This window comes from Pseudoliparis swirei, chromosome 2 (genome assembly GCF_029220125.1).
Source record: "Pseudoliparis swirei isolate HS2019 ecotype Mariana Trench chromosome 2, NWPU_hadal_v1, whole genome shotgun sequence".
NCBI lineage: Eukaryota > Metazoa > Chordata > Actinopteri > Perciformes > Liparidae > Pseudoliparis > Pseudoliparis swirei.
In genome coordinates, this window is record NC_079389.1 from 2,302,971 (window position 1) to 2,325,567 (window position 22,597).

The window sequence follows — 22,597 nt, forward strand, 5'->3', positions numbered from 1 at the left end:
AAAAAATTAAAAATAATCCAGAAGCACCAATTTCCAGGGATGGATGAAGCCCGAGCGCATCCTGTTGAGACACCGGCTCGGAGCGTCACACTATCTGGCGGCGCCACACTATCTGGCAGCCGGAGACGTGTTCTGTCAGAGCCACGCGTGGCGCTTCAGAGCCCCCGAGAGACGCAACTGTCCTTGTCGCTTGCTCGTGTCGTCAGGATGACATGGTGGAGGGTGTGGGTGGGGGGAACAAAAACAAAAATGTGGCACGCCAATAAGGACAGGCGGAGGTCGGCCTGCCGCTCGCCGAGACACGAGGACGGGAGCTCGGACACGCGAGTCGACGTGTCGCATTGTGACTCGAGGCTCGTGTGGATCAGTAAACAAACACCCTGAGAAGATAACGAACACGCAGCTCGCTGTTTGTTCAGCCAGCTTTGTTGCTACCCGACGGGACCGAGCTGCTGCGTGTGCAAATGTGTTTAAAGGTGTGTGTGTGTGTCTAAGTGTGTGTGTGTGAGGCCTGCTTTAAACACCCTCTTCTAAATACCACCCCTGACCCCTTCCGCCAACCCCTTCCGCCAACCTGTGGTGTTTGTGCAGTGTGTGAGTGTGAGTGTGTGTGTGTGTGAGTGCGTACTCAAGCGTGACCACAAACAAATTGCTCAGGACACACGGAGATGTGTCGAAACCATGTGACTGACGGCCCTGATAACTGCCAACACTAGTTACGTACGTCATCGCTCCAGCACGAGACACACACACACACACACACTCGGATAGCGAGGGAGGGGGATGGTGGCAGGCTGAGTCAGAGAGAGAGAGAGAGAAAAGATCAAGAATGGCGAACGCAGGAAACTACATGCGTGAATGCAAAACAAAAGAAGCGTGTGTGTGTGTGTAATTGCGTGTGTGTGTGTGTGAGTGTGTGTGAGAGTGTGTGTGAGAGTGTGTGTGTGTGTGTGACGGTAACGGAGAACATGTGAGGCGCAGAAGGAGGGAGATGTGGCGAATTGAATGGAAATAACCAGAGCCGGCGGTCTTCAGACACCCAGCAGGAATCGCTTTCTCTAGTTTACACCTGCTGCTGCCACACACACACGCACGCACACGCACGCACATGCACAGACACACGCATGCACACACACACACACGCACACATGCACACAGACACACACACACACACGCACACAGACACAGACACACACACACACACGCACACACACAGACACACGCATGCACACATGCACACAGACACACACACACACAGCTCGCTGGCTTGGCAAGCACAATCGGGGAGGCTGTTGTTGTTGTTTTAAAGCATCGCAGCGCGTGCATAAACTCTCATAAATATTCATGTCCATGAACCTGGCTTGCTGCTTTATTCATGTTGGGTATGAGTACAAGAGAGAGAGAGAGAGAGAGAGAGAGAGCGGGAGAAAGAGACAGGGAGAGAAAACGAAAGAGAACGGGGAAAAGAGAGAGAGGGAGAGCAAAGTAAAAAGGCAGAGCGAAAAGCAGATGAAAACGAGGGGAGCGATGGGGAAAGAGAGAAACGAGGCAACGGAGAGTGTGATAAAAAACACTGCTGACTTATTTACACTCTGTGCTACACGTAGCAATTAGCCCATATGAACAGTGTGTGTGTGTATTTCCACACACACAAGTCCCTAGTGAGGGTTACGCCAGTTCACTGTGCAGTAATTACATCTGCCACTTAGGGGCAGCATCTACATAACCTTAACCCTAACCTGTTCTCTCTCACACACACACACACACACACACACACACACACACACACACACACACACACACACACACACACACACACACACACACACACACACACACACACACACACACACACACACACACACACACACACACACACACACACACACACACACACACACACACACACACACACACACAGGGTGGAGTTGTAACAACAGAGCAGGTATACTGCTGCTTTCGACTTTCCCTGTATATATATATATATATATATAAATATATAAAGATGACCCGCGCCATAGTTATGCGCGGCGTGCGGCAGGAGGAGGCGTCTTGCCGGAGGACACTTGAATAAGAAGCAGCGTCTGCAGAAAGCCGGCCTGGGTGATGGTACCTCTCCCGATACCGATACGCTTTACAGGAAATCAATGATTTACTATCAGTGGGCCGTCCGGCCATTTAGTGCTGCGCTCCCATGAAGTTATATGGGGCTCACACGAAAACACATTTTAAAAAAGAGGAATGTTTTAAATGGAAAAGAGGAGAGGTGGGAATTAGTGCTGGGCGGTAATGTCCTGTCTAATCTCAATGTTCAGGCCAGGGCATAGTCGCGTAACAGGACGGCGTGTGTTGGGAGGAGCCTCTGCACCGGCATTCTCTCTACTGGCCACCAGGGGCGACTCCTGCGGTCGTAAAAAAATAAGTCAAATCGTATAGAAGTCGAGTATAAAATGACGACTTCGCTCTTGATTTATTCAACATGACTTTATGTCTCAATTTCTATCTTCATGTCTTCTTCAGTACAGCGTGATGTCATCATTTAGTACATGATGCTCATTCAGAGTCAAACGGACCATAAAGAGGAGCATCATTTAGGGCGGTGCTTACTGTGATTGACAGGTTGTTGCCGCGACCAGAGCCGTACGTACGTGCAGCGTTTCTTCGGCACTCTTCTGTTTGCCAAATTTTTTTTATTTTATGTTGACTAAAATACGATATTCCTTCTCGGCGTCGTGGAGGTTGGTTTATGCCATTTTTGCCAGTGACACCCGTCTACTTGCTTTTTCACAGCATTTTGTTTGTACGAAGAAAGAGCGATCCGGACAATATATCAAACGTAGAGTGTGCGTGTCTGTGTGTGTCCCCACACACACACACGGTAGTTCCTCTCCTGAGCGAAAGCAAAGGGAAAAGAGGAGGAAAACCTGGGCCGCCGCCCGGCTGTCTGAGCCCGGTTGAGTTACTGCTGATGACAACACACCGGGGTAATTTTTTTTCCAGACTTCGGCAAGTTTCCTCCAGAGAAGACTTACAACTGTTTGGACCGGCTGAGTGCTCACCACGCCTCGAATGACCGACGCGCCGCCAGTATACCTTGTTAGAACAGCTCCTTCTTTGATGGTCAGGCGGCGTTGGAACCTACCCCCCCCCCCCACACACACACACTCCCCCACACACATCTGGACGACCTCGGATTAATGGATTAATAAACGGACAATCCACTCGGCCGGCTTTCACGTGGACAACTGGTGGCCGCACGTGAACGCTTTCCGGGAGAGACGGGAAGCCTCTCGTGTCTAATGAACGGGTTCTTTATCGAGCGTGGCACGACAGGAAGTGGATGTCGCCCGTCGGTTTGTGGACCGCCGTTACGAGGCCACCGCTTGGTTGATTTCGCCATCACCGTCCTGGATTGCGGCCGTCAAGGTGACCATGTTTGAAGTGAAGTAGAGTAATGGCTTCCGGTAGCGGCAGCGACCTGTCAATCACCCTGTAGCCCCGCCCCTAAAGCGTCCCCTGCTCTTTGGTCTGTGACTCTAAATGACCATAATGTACCAAATGATGACATCATGCTGTATAGAAGAAGACTTGAAACTAGAGACTGAGACATGAACTCATTTAACAATGTTTACTGAGGGAATACATCAACAGAGAAGTAGAGTCATTTATACAGACTTCTATACATTTGTCTTCTTTGGCAACAAGAGGAGGCGCCCCCTGCTGGTCAGTAGAGGTAATGCATGTTTTAGGACACTGCCGCATTGGCTTCGCTCGTCCGAGTAAAAAGTGCACGTGATCTCTCCTTCATTTCCATTTCCTCATGACCATGTCCTGGGTTTTTTCTCCGCCATCTGACTTCTCTGGATATTAATATTTCTCACAGGTAGCGTTCCCTTTCAGTAAGGTCAGGAGCAGAACGGAGAGAGGCACCGCAGCTCCCAAAATGTGACACACACGCATACGCGCACACACCCACATTTAAATAGACATGCACGGGTGCACGCACAGACACACGCACACACACACACACGGTGAAACGCGGAGGTGTCACAAGGTCAAATTGCTCCCCGCTGTTTGACACCTACCCAGCGGGAACACAAAAGCTAATCCTGCACACACTCTAATCCTCACGCTCCGTGTGTGCACGTGGGCGTGTGGCATGTGGCGTGTGTGTGTGTGTTTGTGTGCGTGGAAAAATGTGATGGCCGGACAGGCCATTACCTTTCGTCTCTCTCTCTCTGGGTTGAAGGTTCCCAACCATGACTGCATCTGTGCAGAAAAGACACAGAAATGGAAAGAAAAGGTCAGGGCAGTTACTTTGGGGGACAAGAAAAGAAAAAAGACCGCAGAGTAGAGGTCTGATCATTTAAATCAGTTGTTTTTCCGAGAGATTGCCTGACGCTCGGAGGCTTGACAAGCTGGAACAAATATCACAAATTGGCCATCGCACCGACTCGAACGTGCCTCCACCTTCTCCGCCTAATTCGCAGCACGGTGCAAAGCTCGGAGGCAGAGGGGAGCGCTTCAGACGAGCTCCCGGCGCCGCACGCAAAACAGCCAAGTGATCAGCTTCGGCGCACACAATGTGACACGAGGAGGAAGAAGAAGAAGGAGATTAAGAAGAAAAAGGCAAAGGGTGTGTTGAGGAAGGCAAGACTTTTTTTTTTTTTTTTAAGTATTAAAGAAAAAGGAAAAAAGTGGAGCAAACATGGCAGATCTGAGATCTCCAGAGAGAACGTGGGAATACTTTCTGCTCTTCCTCCGTCTCCTCTCTCGGGGGAATGCAGGGAAAATGTCAACAGACGCACGCAGGGGAACACGCACACACTCACGTGCGCTCCACACACACACACACACACACGACTGGGATCTGTAATGGTGGGATAGTGGCTGGGGGCTGGTGGGGGGCTGGTGGGGGGAGTGTAGGAAACCAGAAGGTTTATGTTACCCAAGACATCACAGACAAACCTCTGGAGGCCCAGTGTGAGCGTTCACACACGCGGCACAAAGCGGCGGCGTGAAAGGCGTGCACTAACGGCTCCTCTGTTCTGCCATTTATTAACTGGATGTTGCCATGGTTTCTCCGCGCTGACGTGATCATCATTGTAAAAATCGGTGTGTGACCGTGCGGTGCGTTTTTGTGCAGCGGAAGAAAATGTTAAAGAAGACATTTGCCATTTGGTGATCAGGCTGAACTTGTTCCAGTGGTCGACCCCGAGGCTCCGGCCAGGTCTCCTTCCCCCGAGAGTCGAGCGACTGGGACGGTTTGCCGAAAGCTTAAGAGGGAGGGGGAGTGTGTGTGTGTGTGGGGGGGGGGGGGAGTGTACAAATCGCATTCCATATAAAAAACAAACACGCACAGCGGCGCTCCCCGGACCTCTCCTGTCCGGCCTGATAATGACTCATTAGCTTTCAAATCCCTCTGGTTGGCGAGCGCTCGCTCAGCCGCTCGGAGTGGGTCCCTGTTTTCTTCTTCTTTCAAAATAATCCTGTTGTAACTTGGGTCGTGGTAAACTAATGAGCTCCGGAGTAGTCCCCCTCCCCGCCTCCCCTCCCCCGTACCTCCCTCCTCCCACAACCCCCAACGCGAAGGAACATCTGCGTCCGGCTGAACATCCCACCTCTTCTTCGCTCAGCCTCCTCGTGTCCCCCCCCCCCCCCCCGATGCGTCGCAACCTACCCCGCGCTTTCAAAGCTTTTGAAATGCTTTCAAGTGAGACAGCCTGCAGCCGAAAAGAGATAAGGCTCGAGATTTTCATAAATATGATAGGAGAAAGCAAAACGGCAGAGAGTGTGTGTGTGTGTGTGAGGGGGGGGGGGGAGAGGAAATGACGGGGGAATAGAGACAGGGACACGGAGAGAGAGACAGATGAAGGTGGAGAGGGAAAAGAGAGGGAAAGGAAGAAAAGGCACAAAGAGAGAGCGAGAGAGAGAGAGAGAGAGAGAGAGACAGGAGGTGGAGGGAGAGACGGTGAGAATCCTGTGAGCTGAATGAGTTATGAGATGCAGGTTGCAGAAGCAGCCACGTTCAAATTAATTCCCTCCGTTGCATCGGTGATGAAGAGAAGAGAAGAGAAGAGAAGAGTGGTCTCTTCTCTTTCCCTCCCTCTCAGCCGCCTGCCCGTCTGTCTCTCCGAAGTCGTGTGTCTATCTTTTGATTCTGTCTCACCGTCCCGCCCCGAAAAACAAAGAGCGGCGACTATTCACCGTGAGTTAATCCCCCCCCCCTCCTCTCGTTCCGGTTTCGTATTGGATGAATAGCGTTGGAATCGTGGCAAACATGTTGTCGTCCGCCGTCGCCACCGCTGCCACCTTTTTTCTTTTCCCCGCCGGCAGCACAGCCGGGCGCGGCGTGTCGTCAGGTCGGGGGAATGTGAGCTATGTGAACTGTGTGGAATGCCGCCGCAGGGCGTTCTGCTGCACCCTCACAATGGAGATTTTTAATAAATAAATAAATCACACGGAGAGCTCCGAGCCAACACGGAGAGGAGATCGACCAAGTGGTAAACCAATTAGGCGACCGATTACCTACACAAACGGACTGCGCCGAGGAGCTGGGAGGAGGGACCGATGGACGTTCTCCCCAACAGCAAATACGCACGCGGCGCCTCCTGCACGCAGACGGGCGGCGTGAGCCGAATGATTACTAAACGAGTCCACGTCCATCACAGCTGGCGGAGTTGTTGCAAAAATTGTGAACAAATACAAGAACTGAGAGGCCACATCTTCAGATAGCCTCTATGTCACCCAATGCAATGCATTCACACACACACACACACACACACACACACACACACACACACACACACACACACACACACACACACACACACACACACACACACACACACACACACACACACACACACACACACACACACACACACACACACACAGAGCGAAATCCTCACATTTGGAAATGTGGATCAGGTAAATGGTGAATCACATGACGTATAGCACATGTAGCTCCTCTCATTAGCATGACAACAGAAATAGAAGATTCCACAAACAACATTTTTTAATAATCAGCACCGTTAAAGAAGTGATTAATATTAATCTGATTTAAACGTGGATGTTATCGTTCTAGTTGTGTTCCGGCTGCCAGGGCATCAGACTGTCCTCACCGGGTCAATTGAGATCTGTAAGTTCGTTAAAAACTTGACGATTTAAACGTGCGACCTGGTTAGCGAAAACAAAACCGACAAGTTCAACCAGGAGCACCGCTGGTTGTGTAACTAAATGTAATAAAATAAATGATTGAAAACAAAACATTCTCCTCACCGCGACACGACACCAACGAGGTGTTCGTCGGCGCTCTTATCTTTCTGTGAGACTTCGGCTTTCACTCATGTCACTTTTGGAAAAGGTCACACCGCACTTGGACTCAGATAAACTTGCAGGTGTGTGTGTGTGTGTGTGTGTGTGTGTGGTGGTTTTCACGCGTGTCGAGCACTCACCCTCGCGTTGGCCACGCAGATGATCCTGGCATTGCAGCAGATCATCAAGAAGATGAGGCTGAACAGAGGCACGTACCATCTGCAAGAAGAAGAAAAAAGCACACTCACACACACACACACACACACACACACACACACACATGAGCAGGTCGTCAAGAAAACTACAGAGGAGCAGTTTGATACCGTTTTGTTTGGTTTAGAAAGCGTTTTGGGGCAAAAAGAAAATGGATTTAATGAATTTTGAATAGACGCGTCGAGCGTCGTTCATATAGGACGTAACACCATACGAGGTGTCCATTGTTGAGATAGTGAGGCCGTCTAAAGCGATTAGAGAGAAACTCATCTCATAAGATTCCCTCCGCAATCTGAGACGGCCATTGTTGTCGTGGATTTGGTGGCTTTTTTCCCTTTATTTCGTCGTGACTCGGCCTCTAAACATGAAACGTTCACCCACGTCCTCCATAAAACGGACACGTTGAATAACGGTATATATGTGTGTGTGTGTGTGTGTGTGTGTGTGTGTGCAGGTCAGAATTGTTCCGAGCAGCTGATGCGCGGAGGACGCACAGCAACAGAGCCGGAGAGCAGGCCTGAGTCAGCGCCTCTGGACCTCTGGACGGCCAACGAAACAACGAAAGATAAAGCAAAGTCACTGCGACCCGGAAACGCACGGCGCTCCTCTGGGGTGAAGGTGTGTTGACAATCAAGGGGAGGCGCGCGGGGGAGAGAGAGAACAACATGTCAGGTGTTTCTGAGCGGATAAGAGAAAGAGAGAGAGAGGCGAACAGGAGGGAGGAGGGAGGGAGGGGTGGGGGGGGGGGTTGATGGATATGCTGGAATGGCAGCCTCGCGTTACGCAACCTCTCGGGAGGTGATGTAAGCTCGGAGGAGTTTCAGCCTCTCCCTCTAATCATGAAACGGCCCTTTGTCTCGCTTTGATCGACGGGCTCCTGGCCACCGCGGCCCTCGCTCGCCCTCAGCCTCTCGCGGTCGAGGCCGCTCTGTACGGCGCCCGGCTCCCCCCCCCCCCCCCCCCACACCCCAGTCTAAGAGACATGGACTGGGAATAACGGCGTGCCTTGGACGTCCTTGACACGTGCGCTAAAAAACTGCAAGTATGAGCAGGGTTGGATTTTTAAAAAAAAGAAACTCACTGAGCATTATCGAATTCAACTTCCTATTGGCAGGGGAATCCGAGATGGTAGCCTGGTGGCCGCTTGTTTCACGGCGGGAAGGAAGGGGAGGGGGAGGGGGGGGGGCGCTTTACACATCCATGTTCCTTCACGCCTTGCAGGGAGCATCAATATGCAAAGAACACCCTCTTTGAACGTGTGCGCGTGCGCTTGTGTGTGTGTGCGCGTACACGCAGGTTCAATAATGGCATAGGACAATGATGAAAGCGCTTTCGGGGGGTGGGGGTGGGGGGGGGGGGGGGGGAGGGGAAGGAGGGAGATACTCGCACGAGCGTCACCTCGGTGTGATTTAATAACCCGCGCTCCGGCATAAACAGCGTCCAATTACGCCAGCGCGTGTCCCGTTAATGATGGAGAGACGAGGTGCGGGGGGGGAGGGGGGCAGGTTGGCGGAGAGGGAAAAGGAGGGGGTGGCCTTTTTAACGATAGCGTGGGGGGGGGGGGGCTGCGAGGAGCGGAGAATGACGGGCGGCAGCTACAAAGTGCTCTAATTAGCATGATAATGATCTGCCATTAGAGTCCGCTGTGCTCTACAGCTGAGCACTACCCGAGAGAGAGAGAGAGAGAGAATAGATGGAGAGAGAAGAGAGAGAGCGTGAGGGAGAGAATAGACGGAGAGAGAAGAGAGAGCGTGAGGGAGAGAATAGACGAAGAGAGAGAGCGTGAGGGAGAGAATAGAGAGAGAGAGCAGAAGGGAGAGAATATAAAGAGAAGAGAGAGAGAGAGCGTGAGGGAGAGAGAAGAGAGATAATAGAAAGAGAGAAAAAGAGAGAGAGAGAGCGGGAGGGAGGGAGAGAAGAGAAAGCAGAAGCGAGAGAATAGAGAGAGCGGGAGAGAGATGGAGGGAGGGAGGGAGAGAATATAGAAAGAGAAGAGAGAGAGAGCGGGACGTGAGGGAGAGATTAGAGAGAGAGAGAAGAGAAAGAGAGAGAGTGATGGAAAGAATAGACGGAGAGAGAAGAGAGCAAGTGAGAAAAATAGAGAGAGAGAGCGGGAGGGAGATGGAAGGAGGGAGAGAATATAGAAAGAGAAGAGAGAGAGCTGGATGTGAGGGAGAGAATAGAGAGAGAGAGCAGAAGTGAGAGAATAAAAAGAGTGAAAGAGAGAGTGGAAGGGAGATGGGAGGAGGGAGAGAATAGAGAAAGAGAAGAAAGAGAGCGGGATGTGAGGGAGAGAGCAGAAGCAAGAGAGAATAGAGAATAGAGAGAGAGAAGATGTGGGGAGTGGGCGGGGGGGGGGAGAGGACAGGAGAGGTGGCTGGGTGACGGCAGGTTGAGGGTCAGGAGGACCAGGAAGGGCAGAACTAAGAAGCAGGCCTCAGGTGATGGAGGGGCGGAGAGAGGGATGAGGTCATCCTCCTGAGACAGGGAGAGACGGACAGAACCACCGCAGCACAGCGCGACAGTGAGAGAGGAAGAGAGGCAAGACCGCCGAGGACGCGCCGAGATTCGATCTCCCCCCCTCCCCCTCCACTCTGAAGTGAGGAGCGAGGCCGGGGTGAAAGACGTCTTCATTGAAGTGCTGGGCGGGTTTAGCGCTCAGCTTTGACAAAGATCCTCCCGCTGAGTGACGGATCCAGATCTACCTGTCCGACCACTCAGACCGGCGCAGGGCAACCCCGGAGACGCACACGCCGGGGGCCGGGCGCGCACGCCACGCGCACCGCCGTCACCGCGGAGACGGGAACGAGACTCATCCACGCGGATGCGTGTCCCTTTAAGAACGGGGTTTTGAAACCACAGAGACGCCCTCGCCCTCACCAACGCCCTCTGAACGAACATGTCGTGACTATTCACGTACACCGGCACGCGGCCGGCTGTAAACAGGAAGTAGATCGGTTGCTTGGTTTCAGAAAATACTTTTTAATAATAAAAGGTCGTGCTTGATGCTTAAAGATCTTTCTCTGTGATCCTCCGATACAAACAGATATCTCACAGTGACGAGGCTGCAGGCTCCGCCTCCACTGCACCAGGTCACGGGTCAAGAGGTCGGTCAACACGTCGTAGCGCTGCGTTAATTAGACGACAGGACAGGTGTGTGTCCGTCAGGTGTGTGTGTCCATCAAGTGTGTGTCCATCAGGTGTGTGTCCATCAGGTGTGTGTCCATCAGGTGTGTGTCCATCAGGTGTGTGTCCATCAGGTGTGTGTCCATCTGGGACCTCATCGCTCCGCTCCGTCGGCCTGATGCCGCTCGCTGGTGAATCGACCTCCAGTCGATTGGTCATCAACTTGTTGTTGTTGTTGTTGTTTGTTTTGACCAATCAGGGAAGGACTCGTCAGGCTGCTCAGAGCCGATCGAGTAGCGTCTACGCCCTCATTCTCAAAGGTCGGCGTTTCCTCCCGTCCACGACGAGTCAACCTGGAGTTCTCAAACCAGCGTCAGCAGCCATTTGAAACCCTTCAGGTTTCCTGGGGGTTAAACTGCGAGTCGTGTGAACGTAGAAACACGTGTTCTACGTGAAGCCAGCCGTGTGGGCGTAGCAGCTCTGAGAGGCTTTGAGCTAAAGGCTTCCTCCAAGTCGCTCACCATGACAACGCCAATGTAAGGATGCTCGTCTGGTCATAATGTGTACGATGTTTGGTGAGTTGCGACTGATCCGGTGATCACAACCCGGCGCTGCTTGAAGGTTATTAGAGTTCATCCCGAGGGGAGCGCGATCTACTCCGTCTCTCCTCTGAGCTCGGCCATTGTTCTTCTTGGACGTCGCCGCAGACTTCTCCGGAGTCCATTCTGTGGATGTAAAGACTTTAAAGTTGCGGCGGCACCTGGAGAAGAAACCGGTTGTATACCGAGTCATCACGACGTCTCCTCTTGACACCGGGAATGTCCGTATTGAATGTCACCGCAATCCGTCCAGGAGCTGCCAACGGCACGTCGCTGAGAAACCAGAGATGTCGAGCTCGCTGAAGGTCGCGGGGTCACCAGAGGTCATTATGGTTCCTCCTCCGGGGACCGAGGTCTCCTCCGATCACCGTTGAGATATTGCGACCCGACGCCAACGCGCTTGACCGGCGCGCCGTCCCCGAGCCGCCCCGCTAATTATAAGCTTCCATTTGTCATTCCCTCCGTCCCCCCCCCCCCGACCGCCGCGGACCGAGCAACGCACGGCGCCGACGGGGACCTCTAAGAGCGGTGACTCAGCTCGGCTCCAGTGCTTCCAATTGCTGACTCAACCGCCCTGAAAATCTGCACCTCCGTCACAAAACGCTGTCCTCGGCTTTTCGGTCTCCTTCCTCGCCGTCCTCCGCCACCCCCCCCCCCACCCCCCCGCTCTGTCCTGTCTGCGCCGCTTCGCTGAACTCTGATGAAGACACACTGCGGGGGAGTGGGCAGAGACGAGGGCAATCTATTTTGCTCGCTCTCTCTCTCTCTCTCTCTCGATGCCGCCCCTCTTTCCTTCCCCTGCTGAGTAATTCCCCGTCTCTCTAACTGCACCCCCGTATGTCTCCCCTCCCGCCTTCCTCCACTTCTCACCTTTAACGCTAACCCCCCCCCCCCCCGGCAAAGCTGTCGGCGGCGCTCGTGTTTTTTTCCATTATTTCTTCTCCCCTTCCTCGACGGGTGCCGCCGTGGCCTCTAATCTCTCGTCTGGTTTGATGTAATTAGAGCTAATGAAGATTCCCTGATCCTCTGAGCGACTCGTCCCCCTGGGCCACGACAGCGTGGAAAACTAGAAAGAGCCGGGGAGCAGAGGAGCACTGATAGAAGAGACACGGGCTCGTTTAGCGCAGGCTGATAGCTATGTGTTGTTCTGCATGTGTGTGTGTGTGAGTGTGTGTGTGTGTGCTTATTTGTATAGAAAGATTGATTCCCTGCTGATGCTGCGAGCAGCAACGCGATTACCTTGGCTCGTGGCAAAGTGTTGTTGTGTGCGTTTGTGCGTGTGTGTGTGTGTGTGTGCGTGGCTAAGCGTCTGTGCCGGGGGATTGGTAGAGCCCTGGCAGACTTAGGGCCAGTTGCAGAAAGCAGTCGACAGGCATAATCCTTCATAGCCCTCCTAAACACTTAAATACACAGCGTAGCAACTCCCCCTAAATCTGACAAGGCAGAGACAGGCACATCCACATGTGCGCGCGCACACGCACACGTCTTGGCCTTACACCAAGAGGGGAAAAAACCCCGAAGGCTCCCCTGACATGCAACCCTTCACCTCGCCCCCCCCTCCCCTCCTCCAATCACCACAGTGGGGGGACGCTTTGATGCCGGCGCTGAAAGGGTCTACTTACATCCCAAATCTCCAGGCTACGTGATCGTCTGTGATCCAGCTGGGGGAAGAGAGAGAGAGAGAGAGAGAGATGAGGGGGTTACAAAGGAAAGGGAGCGCGTGAGCGGAAGAGAGACTTGTGTGACTGCGGAGGGGTGGGGTGTGGGGGGGGGGGGCTGTGCAGCTGTAGCTATTAATAAGCCGAGAGTGGAAAGAGAGAGCCGAGCCTGGAGATTAAGGGCTCTGTCCCAATTCTCATTCTGCCGCCTCCTCTCCTCGGCCTCCCCTCCCCCTGCCCCCCACTCTCTCCTCACTCCTTTAACCACCCTCCAAACAAACGACGCCGTTCCTATTCACCGCCGAGGACCGGAGAGTCTGAGGCGGAGTTTTACTCTTCAAAGATGTGCTGATAATTGCCAATTTTGATCACATAGAATCGTATGCGGGGAGGGAGCCTGTCTGCAGCTGGAGCGGGGCCAGCGCCGCGGCCCCTCGTTGAAAGGAAAAAGACATTTAACAGAAAATCCGCTCTTGGCTCGCTGAAGAAAAGAAGAAGAAGAAAAAAACTCTGCTGTAGCCAGACGGTCGGGCCGTACTCACCACCAGGCTCCCGCGGGGCCGTAGTAACCCTTCAGCAGGGGCAAGGAGGCCATGACCAGAGGAACCCCCCACGCCATCACATGGTACAACCTGAGGAAAGACAGACGTGTTATGTCATCATACGCACCGAGACCAGGGGAGCTTTACCCGGAGAAGGAAAACATCCCCACACAGGACTACATTGATTTTGATGATGATGATGATGATGATTCTTCTTCTTCTTCTTCTTCTTCAGTTCGTCCCTTTGTTGGCGCTCACATGGGGGTCGTTTGTTGTGCCCCCCCTCCCCCATATTCAGCCTCACTGATAATTTACAGGGGACACGTCTGCATCAAAACCACCAACAGGATGCAGATTCTCACTTTGAGGACTTCACACGGCTCTAAACGAAAGGGCCGAGAGACGGAGAGGCTCACGCGAGCTTTCAGTGAGAGAAAAAAGAAGAGAGGATCAGTGACGGCCTTCTAAGAAATCTCAATCCCTGAACTTGGCTCCGTGTGTGCGTGTGTGTGTGTGTGTGTGTCAGACGGATGAGGTGTGCGCTCCGGTGTCTTGGGTGCTGGTGTCGATACTTTATAGAGCGCACAGCGTCGCCCGGTCAATAGAGTGGAAGTCCTGCCCCGACTTGTTCCAAGTGTGGTCAATCGAGCGGTTGGCGACACGGCTGACACGCACTCAATCCCGCTCGGGCTCGGGGCGGCGCGCACACACACACACACACACGCACACACACACACACGTTCTCACGCTGACTTCACCGGGGCACGCTGTGTCTCCCCTCTCTGCCCTCGTCTGATGGACAGCCGAGTGTGTGGGAGGTGGTGGAGAACGTGAGGCAGCTGGTGGTTTTAAAAAGAGCAGAATAGTGGGTGGGAAAGAGACACAGGAGAGATACAGAGAGAGAGAGTGAGAGAGAGAGAGAAGTGTGCGGTAGAGGGAGAACAAGGAAAAAACGGGGAGAAAAGGGAAATGGTTGAAGCGAGAGAAGAAAAAAAAGAGCAACTGAGCGAGTAAAGGAGCACGAGAGCGCAAGGGAGAGAGAGAGAGAGAAAAACAGGACAAAGAGAGAAAGAGAGAGAGAGGGAGAGAGAGAGAGAGAGAGAGAGAGAGAGAGAGAGAGAGAGAGAGAGAGAGAGAGAGAGAGAGAGGGAGAGAGAGAGAGAGAGAGAGAGAGAGAGAGAGGGAGAGAGAGAGAGGGGTGGTGGGAGGAGAGACATAAATGCTGAAATCAGTGCTGCCAGTCCGTGGCGTGACGATTGGTGCAGGGAGGGGGTGGGGGGGGGGGGGGTTGTCAGGAAATCAATGTCGAGAGCTCGCAGACCCCGCACACACACCCGCACACACACACACACACACAGACACACACCGCACACACACACACACACACACACACACAGAGACGTGCTGCCTGCAGCGCCGCACACTCGCAGCGCTTTTGAGAGGGAGATGACGAGGTCCGGGGCTGCGCGCAACATGGGCTTAATGAGGCACAGCAGGGCCGCCCAGCGCTCCGTATTTCACACACCTGCACGCACACACACACACACACTAACGTGCGCACAGACACACACACACACGAACACGGGCACAGACACGCACACGCAAGCTCATATAGAAATCTCTCTCGGGGCTCAATCTCATTTCTCACCGCCTCACACCACTTCCTTCTCAGCGTCACCCACCCCCCCTCCTCCCTCCCTCCCTCTCTCCCTCCCCCCGTTTGCCAGAATCCGCCCTTCAAACGCACATTAACACGCGCACGCGCGCCCACGCACAGGCACACTTCCCGTCCTCTCCCTTGCATCCACTTCAATCACTCTTAGATCATCCCGCCTCCGTTCTCCCGTCTCCTCTGGCCATTTGTTCATTCATAAACCGTCACGCTGTGCCGTCTGCACGCGTGTGCCGTCTGCACGCGTGTGCGTGTGAGGTTGGGTGAAGGGGATGAGGGGCAGCCTAATTGTGCATGCAGAGCCCCGTACCCGCCTGCCGAAACGCAGGCGGCTTATCGACGCGCAGTCGATACCCGACGGCCTCGCGCCGCTCCGGAACCCATGAGGCGCAGAGCTGCTTTTTTTTCTTTTTCCTTTCTCGTCTTCCCCTGCGTGATCGTCCCGACGCAGAAACACAGACGCGTCCTCCGCCCGCCTGGTCCCTCTGGGCCCATGAGACGGTGTGCAGCTGACAAGGCTCTGGAGCGAGCTGATTTTGCCCCCCCCCCTCACCCCACCGAGCATGCCCCCCTTTCCCTGCGCCCCATAAAGCCGTCTCCCTCTGAGTTATAACACTATTATATCGTCTGGCTTATTGCTAATCAATGCAGGGAAACTCCCATGGGTGGGGGATGGGGGGAGGGGGGCTGGGAAGGGAGGGTTGCACCTCTTTCCCCCTCCCCCCCTCACACATGGGTGGGGGTGGGGGGCTGGGAAGGGAGGGTTGCACCTCTTTCCCCCTCCCCCCCTCACACATGGGTGGGGATGGGGGGAGGGGGGCTGGGAAGGGAGGGTTGCTCTCCCCTCCTCACACATGGGTGGGGGTGGGGGGTGGGGGGCTTGGAAGGGAGGGTTGCACCTCTTCCCCCCCCCCCTCCTCACACATGGGTGGGGGTGGGGGGTGGGGGGCTGGGAAGGGAGGGTTGCACCTCTTTCCCCCTCCCCCCCTCACACATGGATGGGAGGAAGGGGGGTGCAGACCTTTTCGCGCATCTCAGGGACACGGAACAATCGACTCGCAAAACTTGGTTTTTTTCTTCTTTTTTTTCTAGCGCACACGCGGAGCTCATACAATTTTTCACATTTATTTTTTTGTGTTTCACAGAGCTCCACGTAGGAAAAATATATGTGTGTATGTGTCCCGCCACACACACACACACACACACACACGCTGCTGCTGCTGCTGCTGCCGCCGAGAGCGCTCATGGGAGTTTGAGCGACAGGAACGTAGAGCCGCAGAGCGTGAAGATTGGCGCGCACGCACACACTTAACGGCTGACACTCACTCCCTTTTCAATTAGAGCGTCGGCTGGAACAGAAAGGGGAGGAGGAGGAGGAGGAGGAGGAGGGGGGGGGGGCTGTCCGCGGGGAGACACATCCTCTGGCAGACCAAACACATGCGACAGGCACATCCATATGTGCGCGCACGCACACACACACACACACGCGCACACACACACACACACACACACACGCGCACACACACACACACACGCACACACACACGCACGGAGGGGAACAATCTCAACAAAAGACAAACGCGAATGTGTCGGAGGGGACGCTCGGCGGTGGGCGTCGAGGGCGAGCGGCGAGCCGTTTTGTGCGCGCGAGGGACGGAAGACGTGAAACAGTGTGTCGATTAAACGATTACGCGGCTCGTCGGAAAAACCAATCGGCGACCGTATTGATAATCAATTAAACACGTAATCTGGAAGCCCATCGCTATCGGGCTCCACGCGGGGTCCGCTTGTGGTCCCAGATTTGAAAACACGGTCGAATTTAAAAAATCAACAAAAAATAACGAGGAAACGCGGCGGCGAGGATGAGCGGGAATTCAACCGATCGATGAGGGGGAATAATTAATGGCCGCGGCATGAAGTGGCCCACTCACGTCTCGTATCGGTTGGTGCTGACCTCACGCACCAGGTTGAGGTACAGGTTCACTGTGATGAGGCAAACCCAGGCCAGGGCACTCCAGTCTGCAGGGACACAGAAAAACAACAAGGTCAAATTACAGCGCGGCCCTCCCCCTTCCCCAACACCCCCCACACCACCACCCAGCATGCAGCTGTGCGTGCAGACACGTGCGCGCGTGCGTGCATACGAGTGTGTGCGCGCGCGTGCGTGTGTGTGTGCGCTTGTGTTCCCCTTTTTGATAAATGACGGCCCATTCCGCAATAATATGAGGGAAACCTGTGGCTTAGGGTGATGGATGAGAGGGGGGAGCTCGGAGAGAGATAATGATGAACTGTGGAAAAGCGGAGGGAGATAAGCAGGGGTGGGGGGCGAGAGGGGGAGGAATGAAGAGGGGGGAGGGGGGGGGGCTGGACCGGAGCGTGTGTGTGTGTGTGTGTGTGTGTGTGTGTGAAGGCACTGAGGAGAATAGGAGAAATGAAGAAAAGGGAGAGGAAGGCGAAGTCAGCAGAGGGGAAAAAATAAATATATTTTCGCCCTAGACAAGGAAGAGAGGAGACGAGAACGCTTCCTTCCCCTTTTTCTTTTGTCCTCGTATTCAGGCTCTTTCCTCTGTGTGTGTGTGTGTGTGTGTGTGTGTGTGTGTGTGTGTTTCTGTTGACAGGACAGGCGATGATGGATTCTCTGAGCCAAATTCTCAGCTTACTCAAGTTTCTCAAAACAACCTCCCCCCCCTGCCCACACACACACACACACACACACACACAAAGCACGTACACAAAACTCACACACCTTTCACACCCAAGCGATGTTTAGGAAGAGCGCGCCGTGAACGACGAAGGAGGCCGGCTGCCGATGTCGTGATCACAATAAATCAACGTCTTACATAACTCGACAGCCCGCAGCGCCCCCCCCCCCCATTAAGACTCACCCCCCCCCCCCACCCGCTACCAACCGCCGAACACATTTCTTCTTCTTTTTTAAAGAAAAAGAAAGAAAGAAAAAAACCTGTTTATGGGTCAGAGTTAAAAGCGGAGCGGCGTGCTCCCGCTGGACTCGGAACAAAGTGCCCGCTCAGCGGCTGTTTATGTGCGGCCGTTTGTCCTGAGCGCGAGGGGATGCTCGCTGATAAACCGAGGTGACAAGGCAGCAGCCCCCGCAGCACTAACTCACTGCCCATTACCCTCTACCCATCTGAGTGTGTGCGTGTGCCTCCGAGGCCGATAAAAAAACGAGCCCGGTGGAGTGTTCGTATTAGCAGCCAGTCCTAACTAAGAATCCGGATGCTAATCTGGGCTACAGAAGCTGGATTTGCTGAAGCACCTGCCACGTTGGTCCGAATAACGAAGGAATCACGAAGGAATCCCCCCCCCCCCACACACACACACACTCCCCCTCCCTCCCCCCCACTCCCCCTCTCGCCATCCCCCAGACAGAGAAGCATGCAGATGGGCCTAATTAGCCCAAATGTCATCACAGGAGACATCGTAATGGGCTAATAACGGCAGGAAGTGGTGCTCCACACTCGGGTCCGGGGCGTGGTAGGCGTGGTATATGGGTGTGCGGATCCTAAATGTGCCTTTAATTTTTTTTATTTTAATGTATAACACATATTTTATTTGACAAACAAAACAATTCTGATGGTAATTTGTCATTTGCACAGACCCCACGAAGCTTTATCTGCAGTATGAAGTCATGTCTCAGTCCCATTTTTATCACTTTGGTGAACGTTGTGACAGACCACATCGTTTCTACAAAGAAAAACGATAAAAAATATATATATTTTGACATTTATTTACATATCTACCATTATATTCATATATTTCACTGCTTTTGTGAACCCAAGACCTTTTGGTAAACCAATTTCAAATGACAAAGCAGTCCATCCACATGAGTAAAGGGTTGTTTTCACAAGAGATATGAAGAATTTAAATACAAATCTAACTTAAATGTTTAGCTTTCGGGCCATATTATCTATTTAAACTTGTGCTTTAGGAAAATGGTGCCTCATTATATAGAATACAGAGAGCTGAGATTGTTCTGTTAGTGTTGATATAAAAAACACGAGTATGTGTCATATGCAAAGTGCCTTTAAAAAGGTGAATTTAATAAATTGTATAAAATCAAGAAAATGACCCCAGAGGGTTTACAACCGTGACAACCGTAGAGAAAACAAATGGCGAGTAAAATATCCCCGTTCTCTGGGGGGTTTGGAGGACTTTGGTACAGGATGCCGAGTTGACTAAACAAATCCAATAAAACATGTAAAGCATGCATTCAAATGCTGGAAAGACATGAACTGCCTGGTAAACACCAGAGTTCACATAGCCGAGGACAACTTTGTGCCATAAGCAGGGTTCATACACACGTGGACCAATGGGTTTCCAGGACTTTTAATCCAAATTTCCAAGACCAAACATTTTGTAAAATCTCGGTGTATAATGAGTATATACCCAAAATGACACTAGTTTGATTAAAAGAATAAATATTTATATAAATGTTTATTCTTTTAATCAAACTGTGTACATTAACATATGTTTATAACACAATTCCATGACTTTTCCAACACTTTTGGGATTACATTTTTTTTCAAGGACTTAACCATTTTTAAATTACATGACTTTTCCAGGTTTTACATGACCGTACGAACCCTGCATGTTATTTATTTGGTTTGTTGTGGATTAATAAACATTTTATTTTCTTGCCTGGACATTTACATGAATATATATATATATATATATACTGTATATATATATATGTGTTATTGTATATATATATATATATTGCAACATAGGTATCCAAGAATTGAAATAAAATAAATATAGTATGAACACACAACATATGTAGGTGCCATGTCAGATTCAGTTTATGTCTGTAATGCACATCAAACAAGGAGCACACTTTTCCAGGCCTGGAAAATAACCATTTTTAAATTCCAGGACTTTTCCAGGTTTTCCATGACTGTACGAACCCTGCACCAACAACTCGCCCACGTTGCATTGAACGCATCAGCTCCATGAGGCGGAGCAACCGGTGTCAGCCCACCTCTGGTTCTCAAGCCCAAACTCAGAAGTGACATCACTCATATGTTCCCACCATGACCTGCAAGCGAGAGCTGTGGGGTCTCCACTCCACCTCTACTGTTCACCACGTTGTCTTACCAAAGTACGTCAGCCAGCAGGCCTGGAAGTCACACAGAGATCCCTCTGGATGGGAGTCACCCTGGGGAGGAGGGGGAGGAGCAGCAACGTGTTCACAAACGACCAGAGAAGAAGAAGCCGTGATGTGTGCGTGTCGAGTGTGACTCACCATGACGTACGCTACGCTGTCGAAGAAGGCGGCCACCGTCAGGCTGAGGATCATCTTCTGCGATGTGGGAAGGAGAGGGAGGCGTGAGGGGGGTTCTCCAACAACAACAACAACAACAACAACATCAAAAAAGCCGATGCTTAATATGCCGGCGCATTAATATTCACGTGGAGGAGACAGGGCAAATGAAGACTCAAATGATCAGAGATGAGGCTCCTGGAGAAATAAGAGGAGGAGGAGAGAGAAGCTCCTCAAACCGCCTGAACCAAACCATCCTGTTCATGTGGAGGAATAAACCAATAATCTGTGTGCTGCAGAAACTCCTTCTTCTATATACACACACACACACACACACAAACAAACACACACACACAAACACACACACACACACACATACAAAAACACACACAAACAAACACATACACAAGCATACACAAACACACACACAAACACACATATATACATCCTGAAATGTCCCCACTGTGGGACTTATAAAGGAATATCTAATCTAATACACACACATACACATGCACACACATGCACACACATACATCTACACCCACACACACACATACACTTACATACACACACAGGCACACACAAACACCTACACAGACACACACAAAGACACTTGCACAAACACATGCACACACATACACACACATATACACAAACACACATACACACACACATATACACAAACACACGTACATACAGACACATATACACACACATTCACACTCACACACACACACATACATACACATACATATACACACACACACACATGCATGCATACATACACACACACACACGCACACGGCCCTTTATTAATTTGTCCAGGAATGACCGTGCCAAGGCTACATAGGAGTGGGCGGGGGGAGGGGGGGGGGGCTGAAAAAGCCCTAAAGAGAGAGCATTAAAGACCACTGACTGACGGATAACCTTTGTGAGGGGGCGCGGTGAGGAGAGGGTTTATGTTGTGCGGGGGGGCAGAGGAGTGGGGGAGGATGAGGAGCAGGAGGAGGTGAAGCCACTCTGTGTGACCTGGTCCAGAGGTAATAGGATCCATCAGAGCCCCCACGTTAAGCTGTCACTGCCTTCAGATTAGGAGGATAACGCGAGGCGCCGCTGAGCCTCGACGGACCTGTCGGACCGGCTCTCGCCGCGCCGCGCGGGGGAGGGGGAGGCTTGTTTTTTGGGGATGAAATTAAAAAACAGCGCTCGGTGGAAAGGGAGAAGGAAAAAGGAGTAATACGTGTCCAATGCATCGTCAGACCGTAAGTGGAGTGCAACCGTCTTCGCTCGGAGGGGCGAGAGAGACAGCCGTCATTATCACAGAACCACCATCACTCAATTAACTCCACGATTGATTCGTCTGTGCAATTTTAATTGGGTTCAATTATGCAAATATTCGCTGTGGCTAATTAAACATATTTCCGGTGGCAATGAAGCAAACAGATATATATATATATATATGTGTGTGTGTGTGTGTGTGTGTGTGTGTATGTGTGCGTGTGTAGGGGGGGGCTAGTTCACCTGAGCCAGAGAGTGATACCTGTGCAGCAGCCAGATCACAAAGAGCATGAACAAGCTGTGGAGAGAAAGAAAGAGAAAGAGAGAGAGAGAGGCAGTGAGATGTTACTCGCTCACTGCAGGTCATTTGTTGTTCAATACCATCTTAATGCATACACACATACACACACACACACACACACGTGCGTCACAACAACTCCTACGCACACGCGTGTGCGTCCCGCAGGCTCTGTCGTAACCTTTCCTCCAACGTGCCGATATTCGTCGGCGTGTTCTCGGGGGGATTACTGACCATTAAAGCAGCGGAACTAATGAAACCTGCAGAGACCTGCTCAGCAGCATCGGAAGGAGGGAGGCCCCCAAAAACAAGATGCAGTTCATCTAGATGCTGCCTCCAAAATCACAATCAACTATAGCAACAAATGAGGAAACCTCCAATGCCTTGTTTGGAATTATGAATGTGTATTTTTATTAATTTGCCTCGTTTGTTTCTAACAACGTGGCGATAGACTTTCTGGTTTATAGCCGAGACACTTTTAGTTTCATTAGAAAGCAACGTGTTAACTTATATAATCTAACTTAAATGACGTTTCCTTCAATGGAGATAACATTCATAACCAACACAACTTCTTGAACACCGGCTCAATGAAACGCTTCACGGTAGTAAATAC

General features: G+C 51.9%; 1 protein-coding gene across 3 annotated transcripts in view; it reads right to left on the minus strand.

The window, feature by feature from the left end:
* Positions 1-22,597, minus strand: part of si:dkey-100n23.5 (cyclic AMP receptor-like protein A) — a 65,730-nt gene that overhangs the window by 37,746 nt on the left and 5,387 nt on the right. Inside the window, exons 3-10 of one of the 3 annotated variants that reach the window (XM_056425590.1) lie at positions 21,930-21,984; positions 20,391-20,447; positions 20,243-20,303; positions 17,059-17,146; positions 13,456-13,545; positions 12,878-12,916; positions 7,458-7,536; positions 4,222-4,269 (exon numbers count right to left, since the gene is read on the minus strand). In XM_056425590.1, the coding sequence (XP_056281565.1) occupies positions 4,222-4,269; positions 7,458-7,536; positions 12,878-12,916; positions 13,456-13,545; positions 17,059-17,146; positions 20,243-20,303; positions 20,391-20,447; positions 21,930-21,984 (517 nt within the window). The remainder of the gene's footprint in view (positions 1-4,221; positions 4,270-7,457; positions 7,537-12,877; positions 12,917-13,455; positions 13,546-17,058; positions 17,147-20,242; positions 20,304-20,390; positions 20,448-21,929; positions 21,985-22,597) is intronic. The other 2 variants (XM_056425598.1, XM_056425605.1) reach the window with 2 other exon arrangements.